Source organism: Solanum dulcamara, chromosome 5, assembly GCF_947179165.1.
Source record: "Solanum dulcamara chromosome 5, daSolDulc1.2, whole genome shotgun sequence".
NCBI lineage: Eukaryota > Viridiplantae > Streptophyta > Magnoliopsida > Solanales > Solanaceae > Solanum > Solanum dulcamara.
Window position 1 is genome coordinate 77698507 of NC_077241.1, and position 21369 is coordinate 77719875.

At 33.7% G+C, this 21369-nt stretch overlaps 2 protein-coding genes across 3 annotated transcripts; both read left to right on the forward strand.

The window, feature by feature from the left end:
* Window positions 1–4603: 4603 nt before the first annotated feature.
* Window positions 4604–7846, forward strand: LOC129890051 (uncharacterized). Its single transcript, XM_055965558.1, has 2 exons — window positions 4604–4991; window positions 6878–7846. Exons 1-2 carry the CDS (start codon window positions 4729–4731, stop codon window positions 7722–7724), a joined length of 1110 nt encoding a protein of 369 aa, XP_055821533.1. The 5' UTR covers window positions 4604–4728; the 3' UTR covers window positions 7725–7846.
* A 2941-nt stretch (window positions 7847–10787) lies between these two features.
* LOC129890053 (uncharacterized) lies at window positions 10788–19519 on the forward strand. 2 transcript variants are annotated; one of them, XM_055965559.1, is made up of 8 exons: window positions 10789–11360; window positions 12527–12589; window positions 14012–14773; window positions 14892–15023; window positions 15151–15234; window positions 18073–18132; window positions 18631–18717; window positions 18976–19519. In XM_055965559.1, exons 1-8 carry the CDS (start codon window positions 10905–10907, stop codon window positions 19258–19260), a joined length of 1929 nt encoding a protein of 642 aa, XP_055821534.1. In that variant the 5' UTR covers window positions 10789–10904; the 3' UTR covers window positions 19261–19519. The 2 variants fall into 2 exon arrangements, with proteins under 2 accessions (XP_055821535.1, XP_055821534.1); XM_055965560.1 differs by lacking the exon at window positions 12527–12589 and having other exon boundaries at window positions 10788–11360.
* Window positions 19520–21369: the final 1850 nt, after the last annotated feature.

The window sequence follows — 21369 nt, forward strand, 5'->3', positions numbered from 1 at the left end:
TGGATGTTAGTGGGTGTTAGTGGATGTTAGTTGCCCACTAGCATAATAATTTACTTGTTTCATAGCAAGTAATTTCCCTATAAATTGCCAATGATCGGCAAGATCGAAATACAGATATAATTTAAGATATATACTTCTGCTCTATTTTCCTTCCTTTCTTTACTTTCTCTATATACTCTTACTCTCTTTATGTTATAATTTGTCAAGTTAGTATATTTATAACAAGACATATGATTTTTCGTAATAATATTGTGTTGTTTTCTTTAATTATATACATCATTTTTGATAGGAATAGTTATTAAAATTTATTTGTATAATTAAAAAATATGATATATTTCAAGTGGTTAACTTATTTACGTAATGAATATTTGAGAAAACGCGCCAAAAGAATCAAAATTTAAAAGGAATATGCATGAGGTTCTATGATTTATTGAGATTAATTCGTAAAATTAAAGAATATGATATATTTTAAGTGATTAACTTATCTACGTAATGAATATTTGAGAACACATCTAAAAGAAATTCAAAATTTAAACCAACATGTCTTGCAGAAATAATATATCATGTGTATTCATGTGAAATGAATTATAGTTTGAATGTTTAAATAAAGTACGCTCGTAAGTTAAAATAGTTGGAGATATATTAAGCCGATAAAATAAAAGATGGAAAAAAGAAGAAGATAATCATGACCACCCACCCACCCACCCCTTGTTTTTTCTCATTATTTTGGGCTATGCTTCCTCTAGTGGGATCTTAATGAACATCAACCACAACAATGGGAACATCCATAATTGCTGGAGCATGCATTGCTTCCTTTACTCTAAGATCAATTATTCTAATATGTTGCAAAATTATTGCAACTCAATAATTAAATTATAGTTGCTTTGTTTTTCTACACATAAACTTTTTAATTATTTATTTTAAAGAATGTATCAGTGATCATATTATAAAAGTACTTTATAACTAAAAGACTTTTGTGTGTGTTATGGATAATATTGTTGATGAAAAAGCTTATATATTAGAGTTTGGTATCATACCTAAGCAAGAAAATGGGGAATCCCATTAAATAAGAAGAACAAAAAGGAGTATTTAATTAGAAAATGAATATAGAGTAGTAAACATTATGGTGTGTACATAATTTTTTTAGCGAGGTTCTTTCATAAACCATAGTTACAAAGGCAGACATAAGACAATATAGATTATGATTTTGAGACTTTTTACACCAATAATATTCTCTTAAGTGAAGGTATTCACACTTGAATGACGATTCAAAATCAGTTTCATAAAAAAATTATATTTCCTAAGGAGTTTCAACTACGTGCGCAATCGACATCATATGATCTGCTGAAATAGATTTTGCAGAAAATTACCTATATTCGATTTTGACTGATTTTTCACTTTAGCCATAAGTTATCTCTGTATTTTTGCCACATACGTGAGTTCGATCCCAGTATACATTTCATCTTTCTCAAATTTTATTGTAAAATTATATTGAGTATGTTATTGTAATAATATATAATTTGGTGCTTATAATAATATAATATTAATAATGAGTTTAGAAGTGTCTTTCTTAAAAAACTTGAGTTAAGCTATGTGTCTATGGATAAGAGTAATCATACACGCTATTCCATTCGTATTTTGCACATATAGTTAAATAGAGACCTAACACATATAATTGCTCTTAATGTACACATCATGTTAATCAAATATATGTATTACTTTATTATCCTATTTATTATTACTTGAATTTTGGTTAACAAACATTATTGAAACATAAAAATGTAGTACATAATCGACATTTCTAGATGAATTCAAAAAGAAGCAAACACCTATCGTAGAAAGTCGTGCTAGTTTAGCTAGGTAGCGCTTATTAGTAGCAGTGGTGGAGTCAGAATTTTAAATAAAGAAGAATAAAATCTAAAAATAATATATACACGAACTAATCGAAGGAGATTCAATATCTACTTTATATATATTAAAAAAATATTTTAACCATATATAAATGGTATAATTTCCTATCAAATGGGGTCGAATGAACCCCTAGTCACAAAGTGACTTCGACATTGATTAGTTGGATGTTACCTTTAGTTATAGGACATCTTCTGCCCTCTTTTCACTTTGAAAAGATTTTTTTGTATCGTCTTATGATCTATAATAATTTATTTTTTTTATTTAAGAAAGAAATAGTTTGTTGATAAGTGTATAGATTAGAGAAAAAAAAAATTCTTATCTAGTTGACGATGAGGGACAGAGTCTCGTATCAATCAAATATTTACTTAGAATAGATCTGTTTTGACTTTTCTATTCCATAAATCTTCCCCAATCAAGAATCGATCATACGTGAAGTCACATTTGTTGATACATATATAGATTTAGGTCCCTAATTATAAATTGAGTACTTAATTGATTGTGATAATAAGTTCATAAAAATATATTGTATGTATCGACTAGCTATACTTAATTATACTGAACAATAATTCTGGTCATTATTTGATTGTGATACAATTACTAAGGCAATTATTTGAATTAGAGGGATCGTGAAGGAGGAAATTTCCCTATCAAATTCTCCATTTTCAATGAAAACAAATTCTTGAATTTTCTAATGAGAAAAATGAATGAAATTGAAATGGTAGAGGATGAAAAGAATAATTTGGTGACTTAATTGGTGTGACCGACTTGACTAGCACTAAGTCAAAAAAAATAATACAGAAAGTTCCAAAAATTAGATAAGTAACGTAAATAAATTGACATGAGTTGTGGTGGAATGATTCAGTGTCTTTTAAAGTTTTTAGATTTAAGCTTTAAAAATGTTTTTTTTTTATGGGGAGGAAGGGGGGGGGGGTGAAAATGTTCCCTAAAATTGAATTCTACAACATGCAAATTTCCATTTAATCCGACAACAACAATATGCAAGTTAATTGCATTAGCAATTTACTTGTTTAATTTATGAAATCAAAAGAATCTTATTATATATTTCTCTTTCGATAATATTAAATAACTACATAAAATAATAATAGTTAAATTTAAAATTTTAAATAATCATCATGAATAAAGTTTATAATATAATAAAATATATCTCTAATTAATTTTTTTAAAGCATATATATCAGATCAACGGAGACAAATAATATGAAATATTTTTTGAAAGTCTATTTCAGTTTCTCCAAGAAAAATGAAGATTTTTGTGTTTGTATAATTGTTGCAAATGAATCCAAGTAGACAAATGAATTCTTAAGAACCACGTGGTGCCACGTTGACATAACAACGTGTCAAACTAATGTTCCTTAAAATCTACCAAATGTCAAATTTGTTGAAGGAAATATATATTTTAAAATAAATTTATAGAAGATCTTTTCTTTCAAATTAAAAACATGGGAATATATTAAACAGTTTCTTTATTTACTTGACAATCATCTTCTGATTAATAACTGTGAAGTAACTCTTTTCTTATTGAATTGAATTTAATATGAAAAATAAAATTCATAATTTTTTTAAATTTTTTGTTAATCAAAATTAATAACTAATTAATTGTTTTTAGTTAACATTTTAATAATTATTTCTTAATCGCTAATTAACCGTCTCTAATTAACATTTCAATAACTAACAATTCACTAGACCCATCTAGTTTATTATTTTTTTAAAAGTTAAAACTAAAGTCAAAGTTTAATATAAAAATTTATATTTTTGATTTTTAGTAATTATAAAAATTTAATTTTCTTTAGGTTATTATTTGGTACCTTAAATCCGCATAAATCTACAATCCACCCCGCCCGCCCCGCTCCGTCCCACATTAATTTTAAAAATAATTACTTTAACTCGCTCCGTACCCATCCCACCCCGCATAGCTCTAAGCCCGCTCGCCCAGCCCCATTGTCATCCCTATGTAAAAAAAACTAAAAGATAATGACATTGTGATTTAGTTTTGCAAATATGTTCAAGTACATGCTCAACGAGTTCAATTTTATTTATTCAGTCTCCAGACTCTCATATTAGTAAAGAAATTCGCGCTTAGTATTACTAGACTTGTTTGTTTTTCACTTTGCTATTCGTATATTGCTCTATCAATCTTCTGTTATTCTCTTTGCGGTGTTCATTTAGCCGTGAGTTTAGACATATGATATAATTTTGTTATACTTCAGACTCATGAATCTAAAGTTGATTTAGAAGCAATTAAACTTAACAAAAATTTATAAATTCGACTCTTGGCCCAATTAAATAGAAAAAACATCTAAATACACAACTTATTTTACCATATTCTCTAAAATTTCCTACCATTTGAAAAAAATCACAAAAATTCCTACTCTTTTCTATTTTCATTTACGCGATGTATATGTAAGATATATACATCACTTTACGCGATGTATCAATCGGATATATCATTTTACGTGATGTATCGGGATGTTGGATATATCACTTTAACCGATGAATTGGTCGAATACATCACTTTACGTGATGTATCAAGACATACCTAATTTATCCATATTCCATTAAATTTAAGAAATTTTTGTAATTTGAAAAAGAGTAAGAATATGATTAATTACCTCGCAACGCCAATTAAATTCCAGCCCAAATAAACACCATTTTGGGCCAATAAATTAACATGGGTTTGAATATGGGATTTAGTAAAAGCAGCCCAATATAGCTATATCAGCTTCACGTACCCAGATTAAATCAGCGGCTTCCCTTACCGACCCCGGCGACGGCGGAAAACCTTCCCCAACGGAAGATAATGGGTAAGAAATCATCGAGAAAGAATGGAGTCGGTAAAGCACCTGGTTCAATTACATTAAGAGAAGAATTAGGTGGGAAGAAGAAACAAAGCCATGTTAATGGCAAATCGATGCTGAAATTGGAGCATATAAAGAATCTTGCTACCTGGGCTAGTGGCGAAGGTTCCATTCCTTCACTTGGTGCGTTCTTTGGCCAGAAATTAGCTACATCAGCTGAGTCTTTGGGTGTTCCTGCTGACCCTTCATTATTTACTTGTCAAAGGTTTGAGCTTTTCTTAAAAAAAATTGGTTAGATTTCTCTTGCATTCATGAATAAATACTTTGTTAATTTTGTTGACGGCTGAAAAAATGGATATTGGTTCATTAATGGATGTGGGGGCATATCAGGAGAGATAGGATTAGAAATGGGTATATTTGGGATAAGGTAGGAGTTGCTTCGGTGGAGGACAAGATGTGGGAAGCTAGATTGAGATGGTTTGGGCATGGAGATGTAAATGCACAAATGTGTGGACGTTTGAGAGGTTGGCTATGGATGGTTCGGTAGAGGTGATTAGAATGAACACGAGGAAGTTTTAGCTTGCTGGAGGAGGACACGAATTAGGGTAGGAGGTTACTAGGTAGTAATGTGTTGTTTTGCTATCCGTCCATACTATTAGTTGTATTTCCCTTGTAATTTCTTGTCCTTCAATTTCTGTTACTATGTTTTGTTTCTTGTATTTTGATTATTGTATTATTTTGTTGTATTTATTGTTGAGAATGCTTTGTTGTGCTTTCACTTTAGCTTATTCTCTTTCTGGACTGCTTTGGATTGCATATCAGAAACAACCTATAGGGGTCAGAGCAAGGTCTGGATGCACTCTACCCTCCTAAACCTCACTTCCTCCTAAACCTCACTTTTGGATATTTGTACGAACCAGTGTAGAAATAACGTTCAATGATGAATTGCACCGGATCACTCACCTCAAGATCTCTCCGGCGCTAAGCATGTTGACAACTTTAATTTCTAGGCCATCCTTCAGATGAGGAATATACATGAACACCATGGAGGTTAGGAAAACAGGAACAGTAAAGACTAGGCTCCAGAGAAAGGCCCGATGATACTGTTCAATTTCATTGCTTCTCCGGGATACTTTTCCTTCTCCTTCAGCAAATGTCACTCCCGTGAACCGTCTTGAACCAGTTGACTTGACTACTTGAATAAATTTTTGAGGTCCTGTGACATACTGACATCTGATTGGTGGTAAGAAAGGGGTATCTTCTTCTGCTCCGTAGCAATATCAATGTCTTCAACTCCTGGGAGTGCTCTAATAGAAGTTTCAATAATCGTCATGGAATTGTCAGTGCACGCTCCATCACCTAAGTGCAACCAGAAGAACAAATCTATAACCAACGTTTTTTTTGTTGATATTTGGGAAATTCTCCAAGGCCAGTGATGCACATTGCGAAACTCAGTGAAAAATGGGACCCTTCGTCTACCCCTCTCCACTTTAATACCATGCTTTTGTCTGTAGCAGGGTTCAAATTTTTGATATGCGCCAAACCCACACATCATGAGCTCCACTCTTACAACTAGACCAAAGGCCTAGGGGCAATCTATAACCAACTAGTTGGTATGACTGATATTGGTTTTTGCTTTCATTGTGTTCTAAGCTTAGCAAAAGCCGCATGGATTTCTAGAGGTTGTATGAACAACTAAATAGAACTACAGAAAACGAAAAAATAACTTGGTCTCATCTTATCTTATACCTACTTGGTATTTTTTATTTCTGGGATTCTGAAAGAGCATTCGCGTGTTATTTTAGTACTTTATATTTGTGTGTTATATAATATCCTTCGGATATAGCATCCTGAACTCACAAATTTTCAGTGCTATTTTGAGCTTTGGTAACAGCTATTTGTGCCTGGAAAAGGCAGAATTCATACACCATCATCAAGAATTAGCCAACTCCTGAGCACGCAAAGTTGTTTTTTCTTCTTCCTTCTGATTTCTCCTATTTTAAATCACAATGTAGGTGTGGAGTTGATTTATTCTGCTTAAAAATTTATAATTACTTTAATTTTTTGCCACTTTCATGTTGAATGAGTCATTGACGACTTTTCATCCCTTTTTGTTGGCTTGTATACTAACTTATAATTGATATTTCGCAGGTGTGAATCTATCCTTCAGGCTGGCTATAATTGTACAGCGCGGATTGAGAAGAACAAGAGAAAGTCACGGAAGAAACGCAAGACATCCGGTATTCCCCCAAAGAACTCAGTTGTATATGAGTGTCATTTCTGCTCACATCGGAATCTAAAGAGAGGAACCCCAAGAGGCTATATGAAAGACCTACATCCTGCCAAACCAAAAACTTCAAGAGTTGGCCCTCCTAAATCAGCAAACCGAAAGGCAAAAGTTGATCCTACTGAATCAGCAATGCAAAAATCTGAACTTTTGGACACGTTAGTGGCTAGTATCGATAAGGCAAGAGTTGATCCTACTGATACAGCAATGCGAAAGTCTGAACAGTTGGATACATTAGTGGCTAGCATCGATAAGGCAAAAGATGATCCTACTGAATCAGTAATGCGAAAGTCTGAACAGTTGGATACGATAGTGGCTAGTTTTGATAAGGCAAGAGTTGACACTACTGAATCAGCAACCCAAAAGTCTGAACAGTTCGATGCTTCAGGGGGAAGCACCGATAAAGATGATAAGACAGATGTAATAGTTTCATCTGAAATAGTTGGAGATGATCCTATAGCTAGTCCTGCAACTCCATTGTCAAAAGTTGCGGTTACTTCTTTGTTGGATTCAAAGAGGAGGAAAAGAAATAGAACAGGGTCCAAGAAGAAAGCTGAACCTCAGGATGGTTCATCCATGACAGATGCTGAGAAGACTGTCTCAACATCCAGTAAGAGGAAGAAGAAGTCTTGGACTAGTTTGAAGGAAATTGCTGAAAGTCAGAGTAGCAATAGCATGAAGTTCAACATATCTGTTCCATTTATTCTTTAATTGTGAGACAATTGTATTGTTGCCTGTTTAACACCCTTTAGTGTTGAGATACAATCATAGTCTTGTAAGCTGTAACATTAGTTTCTCTCCAATGTTATAAACAAGGAAAAAACGTTCACTTTTTTCGCTCCAAATTACTCACAAAAAGTTGAAAAAAACAACTCTAATTTGTATTTTATGGTCAATACAATTTCAATTTTTAAAAACAGAAAAGGTTTATGGTCAATACAATTTCAATTTTTAAAAACAGAAAAGGTTCAAAAATGCCCTCAACTAATTAGAAATGGTTAAAAAATGTCCTCATTTCCCTTGTTGGATCATATCCCTCCTTAACCTATTAGAAAATGTTTCTTAAGAAAAAGGGTAATACAATATCAATTAACTAGATTATACAAAATCAGTAGCTTTAAGAGTCTTTATTTTTACAATTTTCAATAAATATAAAATCAAACTCGAATACTCAATCATGAATGGAAAATGTTTCTCAAGAAAAAAGGGTAATACAATATCAATTAACTAGATTATACAAAATCAGTAGCTTTAAGAGTCTAAAATTGTTAAGTAATGAAAAAAAATATATAACCATGATGCTAATAGTAGTAAAATGAATAAAAAAAATTTGAGATGTAGTTTATTCGAACTTAAAGGTTAAAAAGATATGCTATTAACTAATATTTAATAGTTGATAACTATATTTTTAGGGAGAAGGAGGGCAAATTTGACTAATTTCTAATAGTTTAAGTGCATTTTTGACCGAATAGGTAGAAACACAAAATTGACTTATTGATATTGAGTTATCAATAAACGATTGGTGAACAAATTAAAATTTTATAATTAACGATTTATCAATACGGAGACGAATTACTTAATTTCCTTATTGATAGATCATTAACCTATTAAGAATTACCATACTTACACTTATCCTAGATATATATACTAATAAAGAGCATATGATGATAATTATTAACCCTAAAGGCTAAAACTTTTGCCTTAATATATACATTGTTGGTCCTAAAGCGGAAACTATGAAGCTCATGTAATTTTCTTCTGTATTTATTAGTATTATGTTACGAATTTACAATTATTTGTTATTATTATTATTATTTTTATTAGTATTATAATATTACTAATTTACTATTATAGTTATTAACCCTATCAAGTAAAGAATAGAGAGAGTAAATAACTAAAGCGGTAAACATGGAACCAATATGTTTCTTGTGATAATTTAACATCGCTAGTGTTAAGTGTTTTTGGCTTGGTGAGGCAAGTGTTAAGTATTTTTAATACTGTTCTTGGCTTTGTGAGATAAATGTTAAAGTGTTTTTAATACTATAAATTTTTCTGTCACCAGTGAGAACACGATAAAAAAAGACATAATATATAAATATGATTCTTTAATTTGACTTACTATAACCTCTAACTTTATTAATGCACAAGTAAACACTTTAACTATCCAAAATTTAGAACAAATAGACACATTCGTCTTACATGACAATTTTGTATCATACGTGGCGTCCTACGTGTATTGTGCCACGTAGGTCATGTGTGTCTACTTGTTCAATTTTATACAAGTTTAAGTGCTTATTTGTGCACATCCAAAGTTAAAGGGCATAAATGTGAAATGATGTCAAATTAAAAGGCATATTTATATGTTATGCCTAAAAAAAGCATCATTTTTTGTAAGATGCAATTATAAAAAAGAAGTGATAATTGTTAATTGGCATAATACATAAATTTACCCTTTAATTTGACATCATTTCACATTTATGCTCTCAAACTTTGGGTGTGCACAAGTATGCACTTAAATTTATATAAAATTGAATAAGTAGACACACATGTCCTACGTGGCACAATACACGTAGGACACCACATAAGACACAAAATTGCCATGTAGGATGTCATGTGGGACGAATGTGTCTATTTGTTTAGGTTTTGGATAGTTAGAGTGCCTACTTATACACTAGTAAAGTTAGAGATCATAGTTTTCTGAAGTTAAGTTAAAGATCATATTTATATATTATGCCTTGCTAATTCGTTATCAAATTAATTAATATCTTATTTATAAGCTAGCAAATTAGTACATTTAAAACCCAATAACAAATAAGCCCAATCATTAAATAAAATTATTCATTCGACCCGTCAGATAAGCAACCCTAATCAAACGCCTACCTACTCTTAACACAACCGCGTTAGAGAAATATAATGACCATCCACAACTTTGAGAAGCTCCTAATTTTTAAATTTCAAGTTAAAAATGTATCTCTTAATGAAGAGGCTGAGCCAAGTAAAATCAAAAGAATTCATTTGAATTTCGATCAACAAAAAATTATAATTTCTTATATCAGATTAAATTACTAAAAATATTGAATTCCCTTCAATTTTATGGTGTGTTTATTTATTTATGCATTCAAATTTCGATGAACGAAAAATTATATTTTTTATATTTAATTAAATTGCTATTAATGTACATACTAAATATTGAATCTCCGCCTTTAACTTTATGACGTGTTTATTTATTTATGCTTTAAATTCATTCAATAAAAATCGATTCCGTCACTGTTATAGTCGCGTTATCCTACCCTATTAGTAGGCGCATTAGCGCACTATAATTTCCTTTGTGGATGACTCAAATTAGGATTAAAGGCTAAGTGATTCATCTTTTGCATCATAATAGTTGTAGTTCTGCTCATTGTTTATTGCCTTTTGATTTCTGCATTGTATTGCTGTTTATAGTTGTGGCGCCGTTATACTTTGACTGTCTTATCTATCTTATCTTATCTTATTTATTTATTTATTGTAGTTATGCCTCTTTCTTCCCGTACCACTCTACCACGACTTTCCCTTGTGCTATTCCTGTTTTCATCTTGTTTTCTATATGTTTGCCTATCTGATCTTTTATCTTGTCCTCTTTTAAAGCGGGTCTTTCGGAAACAGCCGCCCTACCTTTCAAGGTGGGGTTAGGTCTGCGTACACTTTATCCTCTTAACCCCACTCGGGACGGGAGATTTTTCAACTAATTCCACATTATAGGATTATAGTGGGTTTGTTGTTGTTGTTGTTGTAATAGCAGAATCTAGTAAATTGATTGATTTCTTCATACAGTTCAGCAGATTCCTCTTTCGCTCCTTCACTCGACACTTGTTGCTTGACTCACCACATCGCCGCCGTAGCAAACAGAAAATGGGAAACCGGAGGAATGCGGTGATGGCGGTAAGCGACGACGAGGACGTCGTGCCGCTGTCATCGCGTGTGACACGCGCCTCTAGAAACGGCGAAGATAAAGCGAATCAGAGGAAGCGTAAGAAAGTGAGGCTTGACGAGGAAGAAGAAGAAGAAGAGGAAGCGAACGATGAGGATGAAAGTAGAGATAAGAGGAGGAAGAGAAGGAAAGTGCACGAAAATGAGGAGAACGAGGAGGAGGAGGAGGAGGAGGAGAGAGGAAGGGGGAAGAGGATTAAGAAACTGAAGAAAGTTGAAGAAGAAGAGGAAGAACCCGAACCGGTTGCAAAGGAGGAGGAAGAAGAACAGCTGGAAGATGCTAAGCCTATTGGTGAGGTTATTAGGGTTACTGGAAAAGGAAAAGGGAGGAGAAACCATTACGAGTCGTTCGAGTACGATGGAAATCGCTACGAACTTGTGAGTTTTCATTTATTTGTTTCGTTCAATCAAAAAATGCTTTTGAATAACTATAGGAAATTAAATTAATTGAAGATTGGTTTCTGTTTCTGCAAAATTACTGTTCATTTCCATGTCTTGTAGCTGAATGAGGTTTGAAATGTGATCACACATAGGTTTGTATTTTGTATGATGGAAATTTGATGCCTTTGAATTGCGGAAAAAGCTTTCTCCTTGGATAGTTTCCCCCACAGGTTTGAGCTGTGGAAACAACTTCAAGCAGAAATGCAGGCTAAGACTGCCCTTCCCCGAACACCGTGCATAGAGGGAGCTTAGTCCCTTTGCCTCGGATGCTTATTAGCAGAACTCATAATCCTTTACAATATACAAACTGTTACTCCAGATTACCGGCTTCAACCAACACTACATTGTTCTCAACCGTCGATGCAAAGAAATATCGCCAAAGCACTATCTTCCTATCATTTCTTTCACCCTGTTCGATTATGATATGTCATCTACGTTTATACCCGACTAAACATTGATAAATAATAAAAATGATGTAAAAACACTTCCCATGATGGTAAACATTTCATCCACAATGTTTGAAGGAGGTGATTTCATGGGTGTACTCTGCCCCTTAGTCTCTGGTTATTTGGTTTATATACTGGGTTTTAGGGGGTATCATTATATAGGAAATGGATTCTTGGATTGCTCTTTACTTCAACATCATAAAATACTAAGAATCGCTTGTTTAGATATGGAGAAATTCCTGCATGACAAGTGTGATACTGAATCTCCATATATTTGGCATGTCAGCAGTATGAAAAGTCAAAATTTGGATTCTCTTTCAAGAGTAAATTTGATATAGTCATACTCATTGTAAGAAGTTGGAGAAATGAGAGGGTTGGTTAAATCTGAATTGGTATCTCTCTTCATAGAAGTATATAACTATGATTTGAATACAGTGGAAGAGGCTTGGTTTGGTGTGCTTGATTTTGGTATGAGAGAGGAAGGAGATTTTGTGCAATCAATATCAACTCCAATAGTTTTTACCATGGAGTTTTACTTGGCTATTTCATTCTCCCTTGAACAGCAATGTTGTATTGCATTGGCCAGTAATTTTCTTAAGTGATATAGCTACTGTTGACCTATGATGTTGCTCTTATTACTAATATGTTCTTATACAGGAGGATCCCGTGCTCTTGGTTCCAGAAGGAAAAAGTCAGAAGCCTTATGTGGCAATTATCAAGGTAATTCCTTTTCCCCAGAAGTAACTGGTAAAGTTGCTGCCATGTGACCAGGAGGTCATGGGTTCAAGCCTTGGAAACAGCCTCTGGCAGAAAGGCAAGGTAAGGCTGCGTACAACAGACCCTTGTGGTCGGGCCCTTCCCCGGACCCTGCGCATAGCGGGAGCTTAAGTGCACCGGGCTGCCCTTTTTTATTCCTTTTCCCCAGAAGATGCAAAACTTTTTTGGTAATATTTGGTGAAGTGGGTGTAAACCTTGGACATCAGGGTTCAAATTCCAATAGAGATAGAAATCATTAGGTGATTTCTTTCCATTTGCTTGAGCCTTGGTGCTTAGCACAAGTTGGCCCTAACACCATAGTTAACAAAAAAAAAGAGATTGTTTTTGGTGATTAGAGATATGCGCAACTTATGTGAACACATATACTATTTCCTGATCAATTATCAAGAATGAAGTCAGTTCCACTATTGCTTTTGGTTCTAGTGTACAATCTGAGCTTATTCAGAAGCTTATGTATTAGGTAATTCTCCTTTCTACTGCAAAATTAGGGCACTCAATTCGACGCGGATCTTTTTTGCGATTTTGCCTCTACTAGTGCACCATCAGAGAATACTCTCTCTTTGGTGCTGTTGCTCCTGAGTTGGGAGACAGAAGGGAAGGGGAGAGTGCAGAAGCAAAGCATTAAACTGTAGCCTAAGAAGCAAAGAGCAGACGAACAGTAACTAGTCTGGGAAAAGATAATAATTGCCCTCACCCATATACTGGCATCTATATTAAAGTTAGGTGAAAAGAGGAGGGTAGGTTCTGGAAGTTAAGTATGTATTTCGTTTGATTGGTAGGAAGTAGAAGAGAAACTGAAATGGAAGTGGAAGAGGAAGATATGCAACAATGCGACATTTGTGTTTCATGGCTTCTAAATTTGGCAGAAAGGAAGGTGTAATCATTTCTTGCTGCATTTTTTCCAGCTATATCAAAGAACCATAGGAATGATATGTTTGTCCCGTATAGGAACAAAAAATGTATGTCTCCCAACTCTTCATTGATTCCACTATAAAATTTAGACAAAATGACATGCAGGTACTTTTCTGTTTTTAGGAGTACTTTTCTTAACCTCTAGTTTTATTGGGATTAGCAAAGTAATTTTGGAGTAGAGGCAAGACAACAAGTCATGAGTCTATATTGAGATCTTTCTCTCAGATGGTTCAGTGTTAAAGCAATCTGTTTCTTGGAGAGTCGACTATCAATTTTTTTTACATTTGTGGATTGATCAAAATTTTCCAGTATTTTATCCGCAACCTCCTGTGCTGTTGTTATAGCTTTGGCATGAAATTATTTGTAATGTTTGATTCTCTGGCTGTTAATTTTAGTGTGGGTAATCACTTCTAATCTCTTTCTTGAATTCTCAATTTGATTTTCCCCTTATAGGATATTACTCAGACCAAGGATGGGAACATGATGGTCACAGGACAGTGGTTTTACCGACCTGAGGAAGCATTAAAAAGAGCTGGTGGAAGTTGGCAATCACGAGACACGAGGGAATTGTTCTATAGTTTTCACCGAGATGAGGTCCCGGCGGAGTCGGTCATGCACAAGTGTGTGGTGCACTTCGTACCGTTAAACAAGGAGATTCCAAGACGGAAAGAGCATCCTGGTTTTATTGTTCAGAAGGTATATGACACTGAACAGAGGAGGCTTTTCAAGTTGACAGATAAGGATTATGAAGATACCAAACAGCATGAGATTGATCTGCTTGTTCAGAAGACTATAGCACGAGTTGGCCATCTTCCTGACCTTGAAACTGAGGATAATTCTGCAGCTCTTGTTAGTCAGGAAGACCAATTGAAGAGTAAACGACTTTTGAGGAAGAAGAGCATGATATCTTTGGATGTCACCAGAGATGATGAAGCACCATCTAGGTCAGGTCAGCCTAGAGCTGAAACTCCAGGCAGTTGTGCCAATAATGCATCAGAATACTTCATCATCCTTTCAAACTTCAAAGTCCTGACGGGTGAAACACAGCGTGACAAATGGCTGGAAAAACTGCTGCAATCAATTCAGTATTTTTGCAATCCTGTGGATAATACACAAAATGATGGTAAGGAAAAAGGGGGCTCAGATGCTGCTGATCTTACTGGTAACACTGATTCTGCAAAACCCATGAATGAGTCTCTAGACAACGGTGCTGATGTAAGAGTTCTTCTTTTTCTTCTTTCCAATGATTTTGGTTATTGTCAGAATTTATGTATGGTTGCTAGTATATGGGCAGATTTTCCTTGAAATGTTTATTCTGTTGGATTATTTTCAGGGTGATGTGTTTCGATGGCCAGACAGTGCTGTCCCTGCTGTAGTCTCTCTAGAGAAAGCTGCACATGAGGCCCTCTCATCTGATTTTCAGAAGTACAATCAGAAGATGAGGCAGTTAACATTCAATCTTAAGGTGAGTACCTTTTATTAAGGGCTGGGGTATGAGCCCGGATTTATTTAATTTTCTTCTAATTTTCTATGTGGGTATGTTTCTACCTTCTAATTTTCCTGTTTTATTGATGCCATAAATTTATTTCCAGAACACCTCACTCTTAGCACGCCGTCTTTTGAAAGGGGAGTTGGATCCCTCTCAGATACTGAACATGTCCCCGAATGAGCTAAAGGTAGGGTCCATGGAAATAATTTACTGAATTTGAAGATTTATTTTATGTTTTTTTGGCTTTGTATGCAGATAGCCTAAAATATTTGACATAAAGTCTGTATGTGTTTTGTTGATTCTTAAATGGGTTAGGACTTGCGTTGTTGGACTAATCGACTGTTTTTCTTGAATTCACTGGGTGCAACCTAAATAGGTTTATTTGAAGTTCATGAAATGTAAATATCGTTCAGGTACGGATAAAGTGAAGCTGATTTTGAAAACAAAAATACAATTGAGCATTTTCCTAAGTGATCACACACAATAAAGGAAAATATGATTTGTCCCTGACTTTTTGTGAATTAAACATTGGCTTTTCCTTTCTCCCCGAAAAAGAAGAAGAAGAAAGAAACAGGAGATTTCCTACAAATGAAGAAGTTGACCAATCTTGTACACGTAGGAATCTCATGTGCTCCACAATAAAAAGGGGTGCTTGAAATGTGGATGAAGGTGTTCTCATTTTCTTCCGTACAAGGGAAAAACGAAATTAGGTTAGGCAGAAGACGGTAGAAATCTGCCTTGCAGTTTGGTTTTGGTTTTAAGAATTTAAGCATTAAACATTTTCTTCTGTTACTTTGTCTTTAAAACATTTGAATTCTACTTGCTATAATGAAATGTTTGCTCTTGTTCCTCACTTAATTGCCCAGATTTGTATTTAGTGTTTATTACCATAAGAACTACACCAAGGCTAGTAATTTTATCTTACTAAGCCTCTCTTTGTTCCAGCCTTGTAAGAACTCAATCATCGAATTAGACATGTCCAACTTATGTCTAGAATTACAAAAAACATGTCCCATAGCAGGCTAGTGACCCTGGATTCTATTTTGTTTATTCCGATGCTTTGATTAGTGTTTGTCAGTATATGGCGTGAATTTGTGAGTTGTTTACTAGAAGGTATATGTTAATTTCCAGGATTGAGTTATTTTTAGTAACAGAAGAAATTGTAGGCTGGTCTGATCGTCTCATATCATGTTAGATACTATTTTAAGTTGATTTAGTTCATTTGTTCATTGTTCGCTGAATGCTGAATATCATATTTGTGACTAAACAATATAACCACTCATTTTTTTTATCAAGAAAGTCGTAATGTTTTTAAATAATATAACCACTCCTAATATGAAGCTTTTGGTTTTGTAATTTGCTATCATCTTTTCATCTTGAAGTGGACATAGAGACAAATCGATCTTCGATTTGTCTATTAATTGACTTCGACTTAAATAATATAACCACTCCTAATATGAAGCTTTTGGTTTTGTAATTTGCTATCATCTTTTCATCTTGAAGTGGACATAGAGACAAATCGACCTTCGATTTGTCTATTAATTGACTTCGACTTAAAAACCATTCTGTAATACTGTAAAATATTACTACTGATAAATATTTTTAAAAAATATGTCTAGATGTATTTGTATACAGATAAATTCCAGATTTATGCGTGTAACTTCACATTAAGTATATACATTGAATACTTTTTTGGGTTATTATGCGTGATGTTATTTAAAAAATGTGTGTGTTGGTAACAATATGCCATTATTTTATGCTTAGTATATACTGAGTGTTCCTAAAATAAAATAGTCGCCGTCTTGACGGTATTTTAAGGATCAGTAGCCCCCACTGGAAGACGGCGATGATGGAGAAGATGAGTGCAATTGAGAAGAATGATGATTGAATTCTACTGCATGTGAAGGTGTTTTATGATTATGTTAGTATTAAGCGGAGATCCTGCCCTAAGAAAGGGTAGCGTCAAGAACTTTGTCAATGATGCTGAAGGGAGAGAACTCATAAAATCCTTAAAACAATAGGGAGGAGTATATTTTGTTTTGATATATATAATCTTTTCACAGCACCTCCTTGGTGTGCTATACTACTATATTTCACTTTACCATTTCTGAACAAAATAAATAAAAAAAAAATAGAAGAAAGGGAAGCTGTCAAGACTGGGGTTAGACTCCTTATTTTGAGAAGGAAGATTTTGGAGCTTTCTTCCCAACCTAGGTTAGGGATTGTTAGAGATGTCAGCTTGCTGCTGAAAACGTTTTTGGGCTAGCACGGTTTGATTTGTGGAGAGGTATTGCCAGCTCAAAAAGCAAAGAACTATAATGGGAAAAAGAAAGATGCACAAACAAGAGGAAACTGGAAGAGGAGTATGAATTTGAGGATAAGTATGCAACACTTAGTGAAAAAACAGTATTTCTTAATTGAAATGTGCAGAAGTGTATTGAATTGTATACACATCTATATGATCAGGGTATGAATATGAAGTGAGTGGTATTAACTTATTATTTGTGTCATCCTGTAGATCTATAAATACTAATATCTTCACCGATTCTTAGAGGAGTATCCGATATTTCAAACTTAATTTGGTTTACATTCTATTTGATTGTTCCTCCTCTCATATATTTAAGTAATTTTAGTACACACTGTCAAACATTGTCCGTATATCTTTTTCCATTTTTCATCTGATCCTATCTTCTTCTTTTTCCTAGTTCCTCCTTTCATAGTCTTATATCTTTGACAATTATCATTGTACAAGAGAGCTACCATGGAACCTTATAAAAAATAATAAGAATAATGAAAACAACAAGAATATAGAAGAGCTATCATGGAAAGAAATAAAAAATGAGATACTGCTCTTTATGGTGGAGATAAACATATATAGCTAATAGCACTATGTATGTTTTGTATAACCAAAAGCAATAGTCTTTCTGAAAACCTTTAATTTCTTAGTTCTGTTGTGAAATCTGAAAATTGTTGCCAGCATATTATGCTTTCCTTTGGTTGATGTTATCTTCTGTTTCTATCTCAGGAAGCTCTAACAGCAGAAGAGTTAGCAAGCAGGGAGCCCGAGGAGCCAGAGCCGATACAGGTTTATACCATATATTATTTTGTTCCTAAGCAGGTTTAGTTTAACTAAGCAAACTTTAGTTTAGTACTTTTGTGACAGAGTTGGTCCTTTATTTCTCATCACAAACTACATGTATCCTTTTTGAGATGCACTAAATGTGAGAAAAAATTTCTTGTAACCAAGTAAATAATCTTCTCTTTCAGCTAAGCATGATTTTGTTTTCTACGATGAAGTTGAATGTAGGCATGTAACTTCTCAATGTACTGAGCCTCTTAAATTCTGAAGAATTATCTGTTCATGATGAGAACTTGAAAGAGGACTTTTAGAAATCTGGTACTATAATTAATTAGCAAAACTTGATATGATGATGTTATAAGATGGGGATACATTTCATTTTGATGTTATCTTATTTGCTCATCATTATTCGCTTTATGTGACAGATGACCAATACTTGTTACAAAAACTTAACATTGAGTATATTGTTTCTTGTTGCTCACTTCTGATCGGTTGGTGGCACAGATGACTGATGCTCGTTGCAAAAGATGCACAGAGAAAAAAGTGCGGCTCATGGAGATTATTCAGGCTGGACATGGAGATCGTTACTCGGTTTGTCCTTGCAGCTTTTCTTTGGGGTTTGAGATAGTCTTACTTTATATATACGTCATGATGTTTCTTTTTGGATATCTCTTGTACCCTCTTATTATTACTATTATTATTATCATTCATTTTCTTTTTGGGAGAGGGGGTGGAAAGTGGAAACTTCTCTAATAGTATATACTTTTCAACTATGTCATCTTTTCCTTTAATGCTGACTGACTGACTGACTTTCTCTTGGTTTTTAAATGTTTTTTTTTAAAACCTCAGCTGGAGTGTATTGCTTGTGGCAATACTTGGTATGCTTCTAGGGACGAAGCTGCTAGCCTCACAATCGATGGGCCAAATTTTGCAAAGAGCGTTGGAACAGAACCGTTGGCCACTGCTAAGTTTGAAGATGTTGAGAAGAATTTAACGAGTCCACGAAGAGCTGATAAAGGAGCTAATGACCTTCTAAAGAAAACAACAGAAGCTTACATGCCATCTCTAGATAGCCAGAGATCATTCAACAAGAGCAAGCCTGACGACAATACTACCACCAGCAATGCCGACTGAACGTTCTGCTAGTTTCTCATATACACAACCATCTCCTACAAATAACAGATAGTACACACTTAGTTGGTATAGATATGGGGGTTGTAGAAATATAATCGTAGTCTAGTTAGAACAGCTTGGTATGGATTTTTTTCTTTCGTAGGACTGTACAATCTGCACAGTTGTAAAGGGTAGGGTAAAAGGTTGATGGGTGTAATCTTGTGTAGTTTTATATTATTATTTTTTCTTCAACCTAGAAGTGAGGTGATTTATGTTTTGAGTAGTGTGTTTTCACTTCACGTGGAGTAAGGCTGCATTTACGTGTCTTAATAGCTTTGGTCCATCTTTTATTAACATGCATTCATTCACTCTACGAGGACGTGCAATGAAGGAACGTGTTGAAAAAACTATTATGTATTGGGAAGGAATCTTTATTATCTATAGGTGATGGCAACTCCTCTGCTAGTACAATAGCGTAACCACCATGTTGAAAAATCCTACCCTATCCATAAATTTTCTTAAATTAACAAGTTGAGTATCATTGGAGTTTTCCAACTTTGGGGGTAAAGTTGTGTACATATCATCCTTCTTAGATTTCACTTGTGGCTTGTGGGATTATGCCAGATACATTGTTGTTGTGTTGAGAACAACTGGGTTGTTACCATTCTAGGAGAGGAAGTTTAGTTGATACGTTGAATTATGTATGTTAACCGTGAAAGATAACCGTAAAGTGAAGGTTTTAAAGATATATAGTCATACAAATATTATGATATGTTTGACGCTACAAGTTTTAAATATTCATTTCTTTTAAAAATTTCGTATTCATTCATAATAATACGAGGAGATGATTTCATGCTCACTTACAATTTGTATAGCAAAATGATATAAAATGAGACTAAATAATTTGGCAAGGGATGGACAGGTAGATGCTTAGAAATAGAATAACTCGATGCACAAAATATTTTATGTTCATGCAGGGTTCGGGGATTATCACACACCCTTAGGGACAGTGATGTCTATTTGACCGACAAATTTCAGATCTGCTTCCTCCCGCCTTAAGCCACTTCACATGCACCCCCTCCTAAATTTACTCTTTTCTCCTTGCTCTTTGCACTCAAACTTCTGCCTTGCAATGACCAAAATACCCTTACAAAAATGAATGAATAAAAGGGTTAAAAATTAAAAAAAATTAGTACTTACTATGCTAAATTATTTTAGGCTGATGAATTTGAATTGTTCAGATCTTAATTCAATACACGCGTGTCTTGTTTCTTTTAAACTATACTATTAATTATTAGCTCTTAGTAATTAATAAGTTCATAAAAAAATTGTGGAGAAGAATCTTCAAATTATTAAGATGTTACGCGTCTAGATATAATTCTTTAAACTCCGTTATTTACTATTACCACCAACAAACACTTCACAATCGTCATTGACGACCATCGCTAGTCCCCGTTATTAAATGTCACTAACTTTTGAGGTGTTTATATTTACAATAATAATAATAATAATAATAATATATTAATAATCAAATATATATTTAGATTTAGACATTTTAACGAAAGATACATTATTGCTTCTCAAAAAAGGGAAAAAAGGAAAGAAATTTCTTACGGCAAGTTATAGGAGAATTATTATTATTCTTCACTCAATTACTTGGTAATAATAGTTATCTTTTTCAATGTACCAAAAGAAATTATAATTTGTAGTAATAAAGTGTGCTGGACCACACTACCATACTTATAATATGTATACACCTATCAAATTAAATTCTTTACCAAATAAAAATTGACAAATTTGAAGCTTAACATAACATCATCAAAGAATCCAACCAAAAGAACCAAGTGGAGGATACCTTATACACTTTCATTTAATTGTTACACCTTCCTCACATTATCGATTTCAAGATTGAATAAATGAGGATGATTTGTGGTATGTTGATAATCAGCGTGAGCCATGAAGTATTCTAATTTATGACGAATGTTTATAATATTCACTTGTATTTTTGTTTTTGTATGATATGATGATGAGATATATTAAAACGATGAAGATTCATATAGCTGACTCAATTTATTTGAGACTGAGACATAATTTTGTATTTTTATTTGGTATGACGATGAGATAAATTAA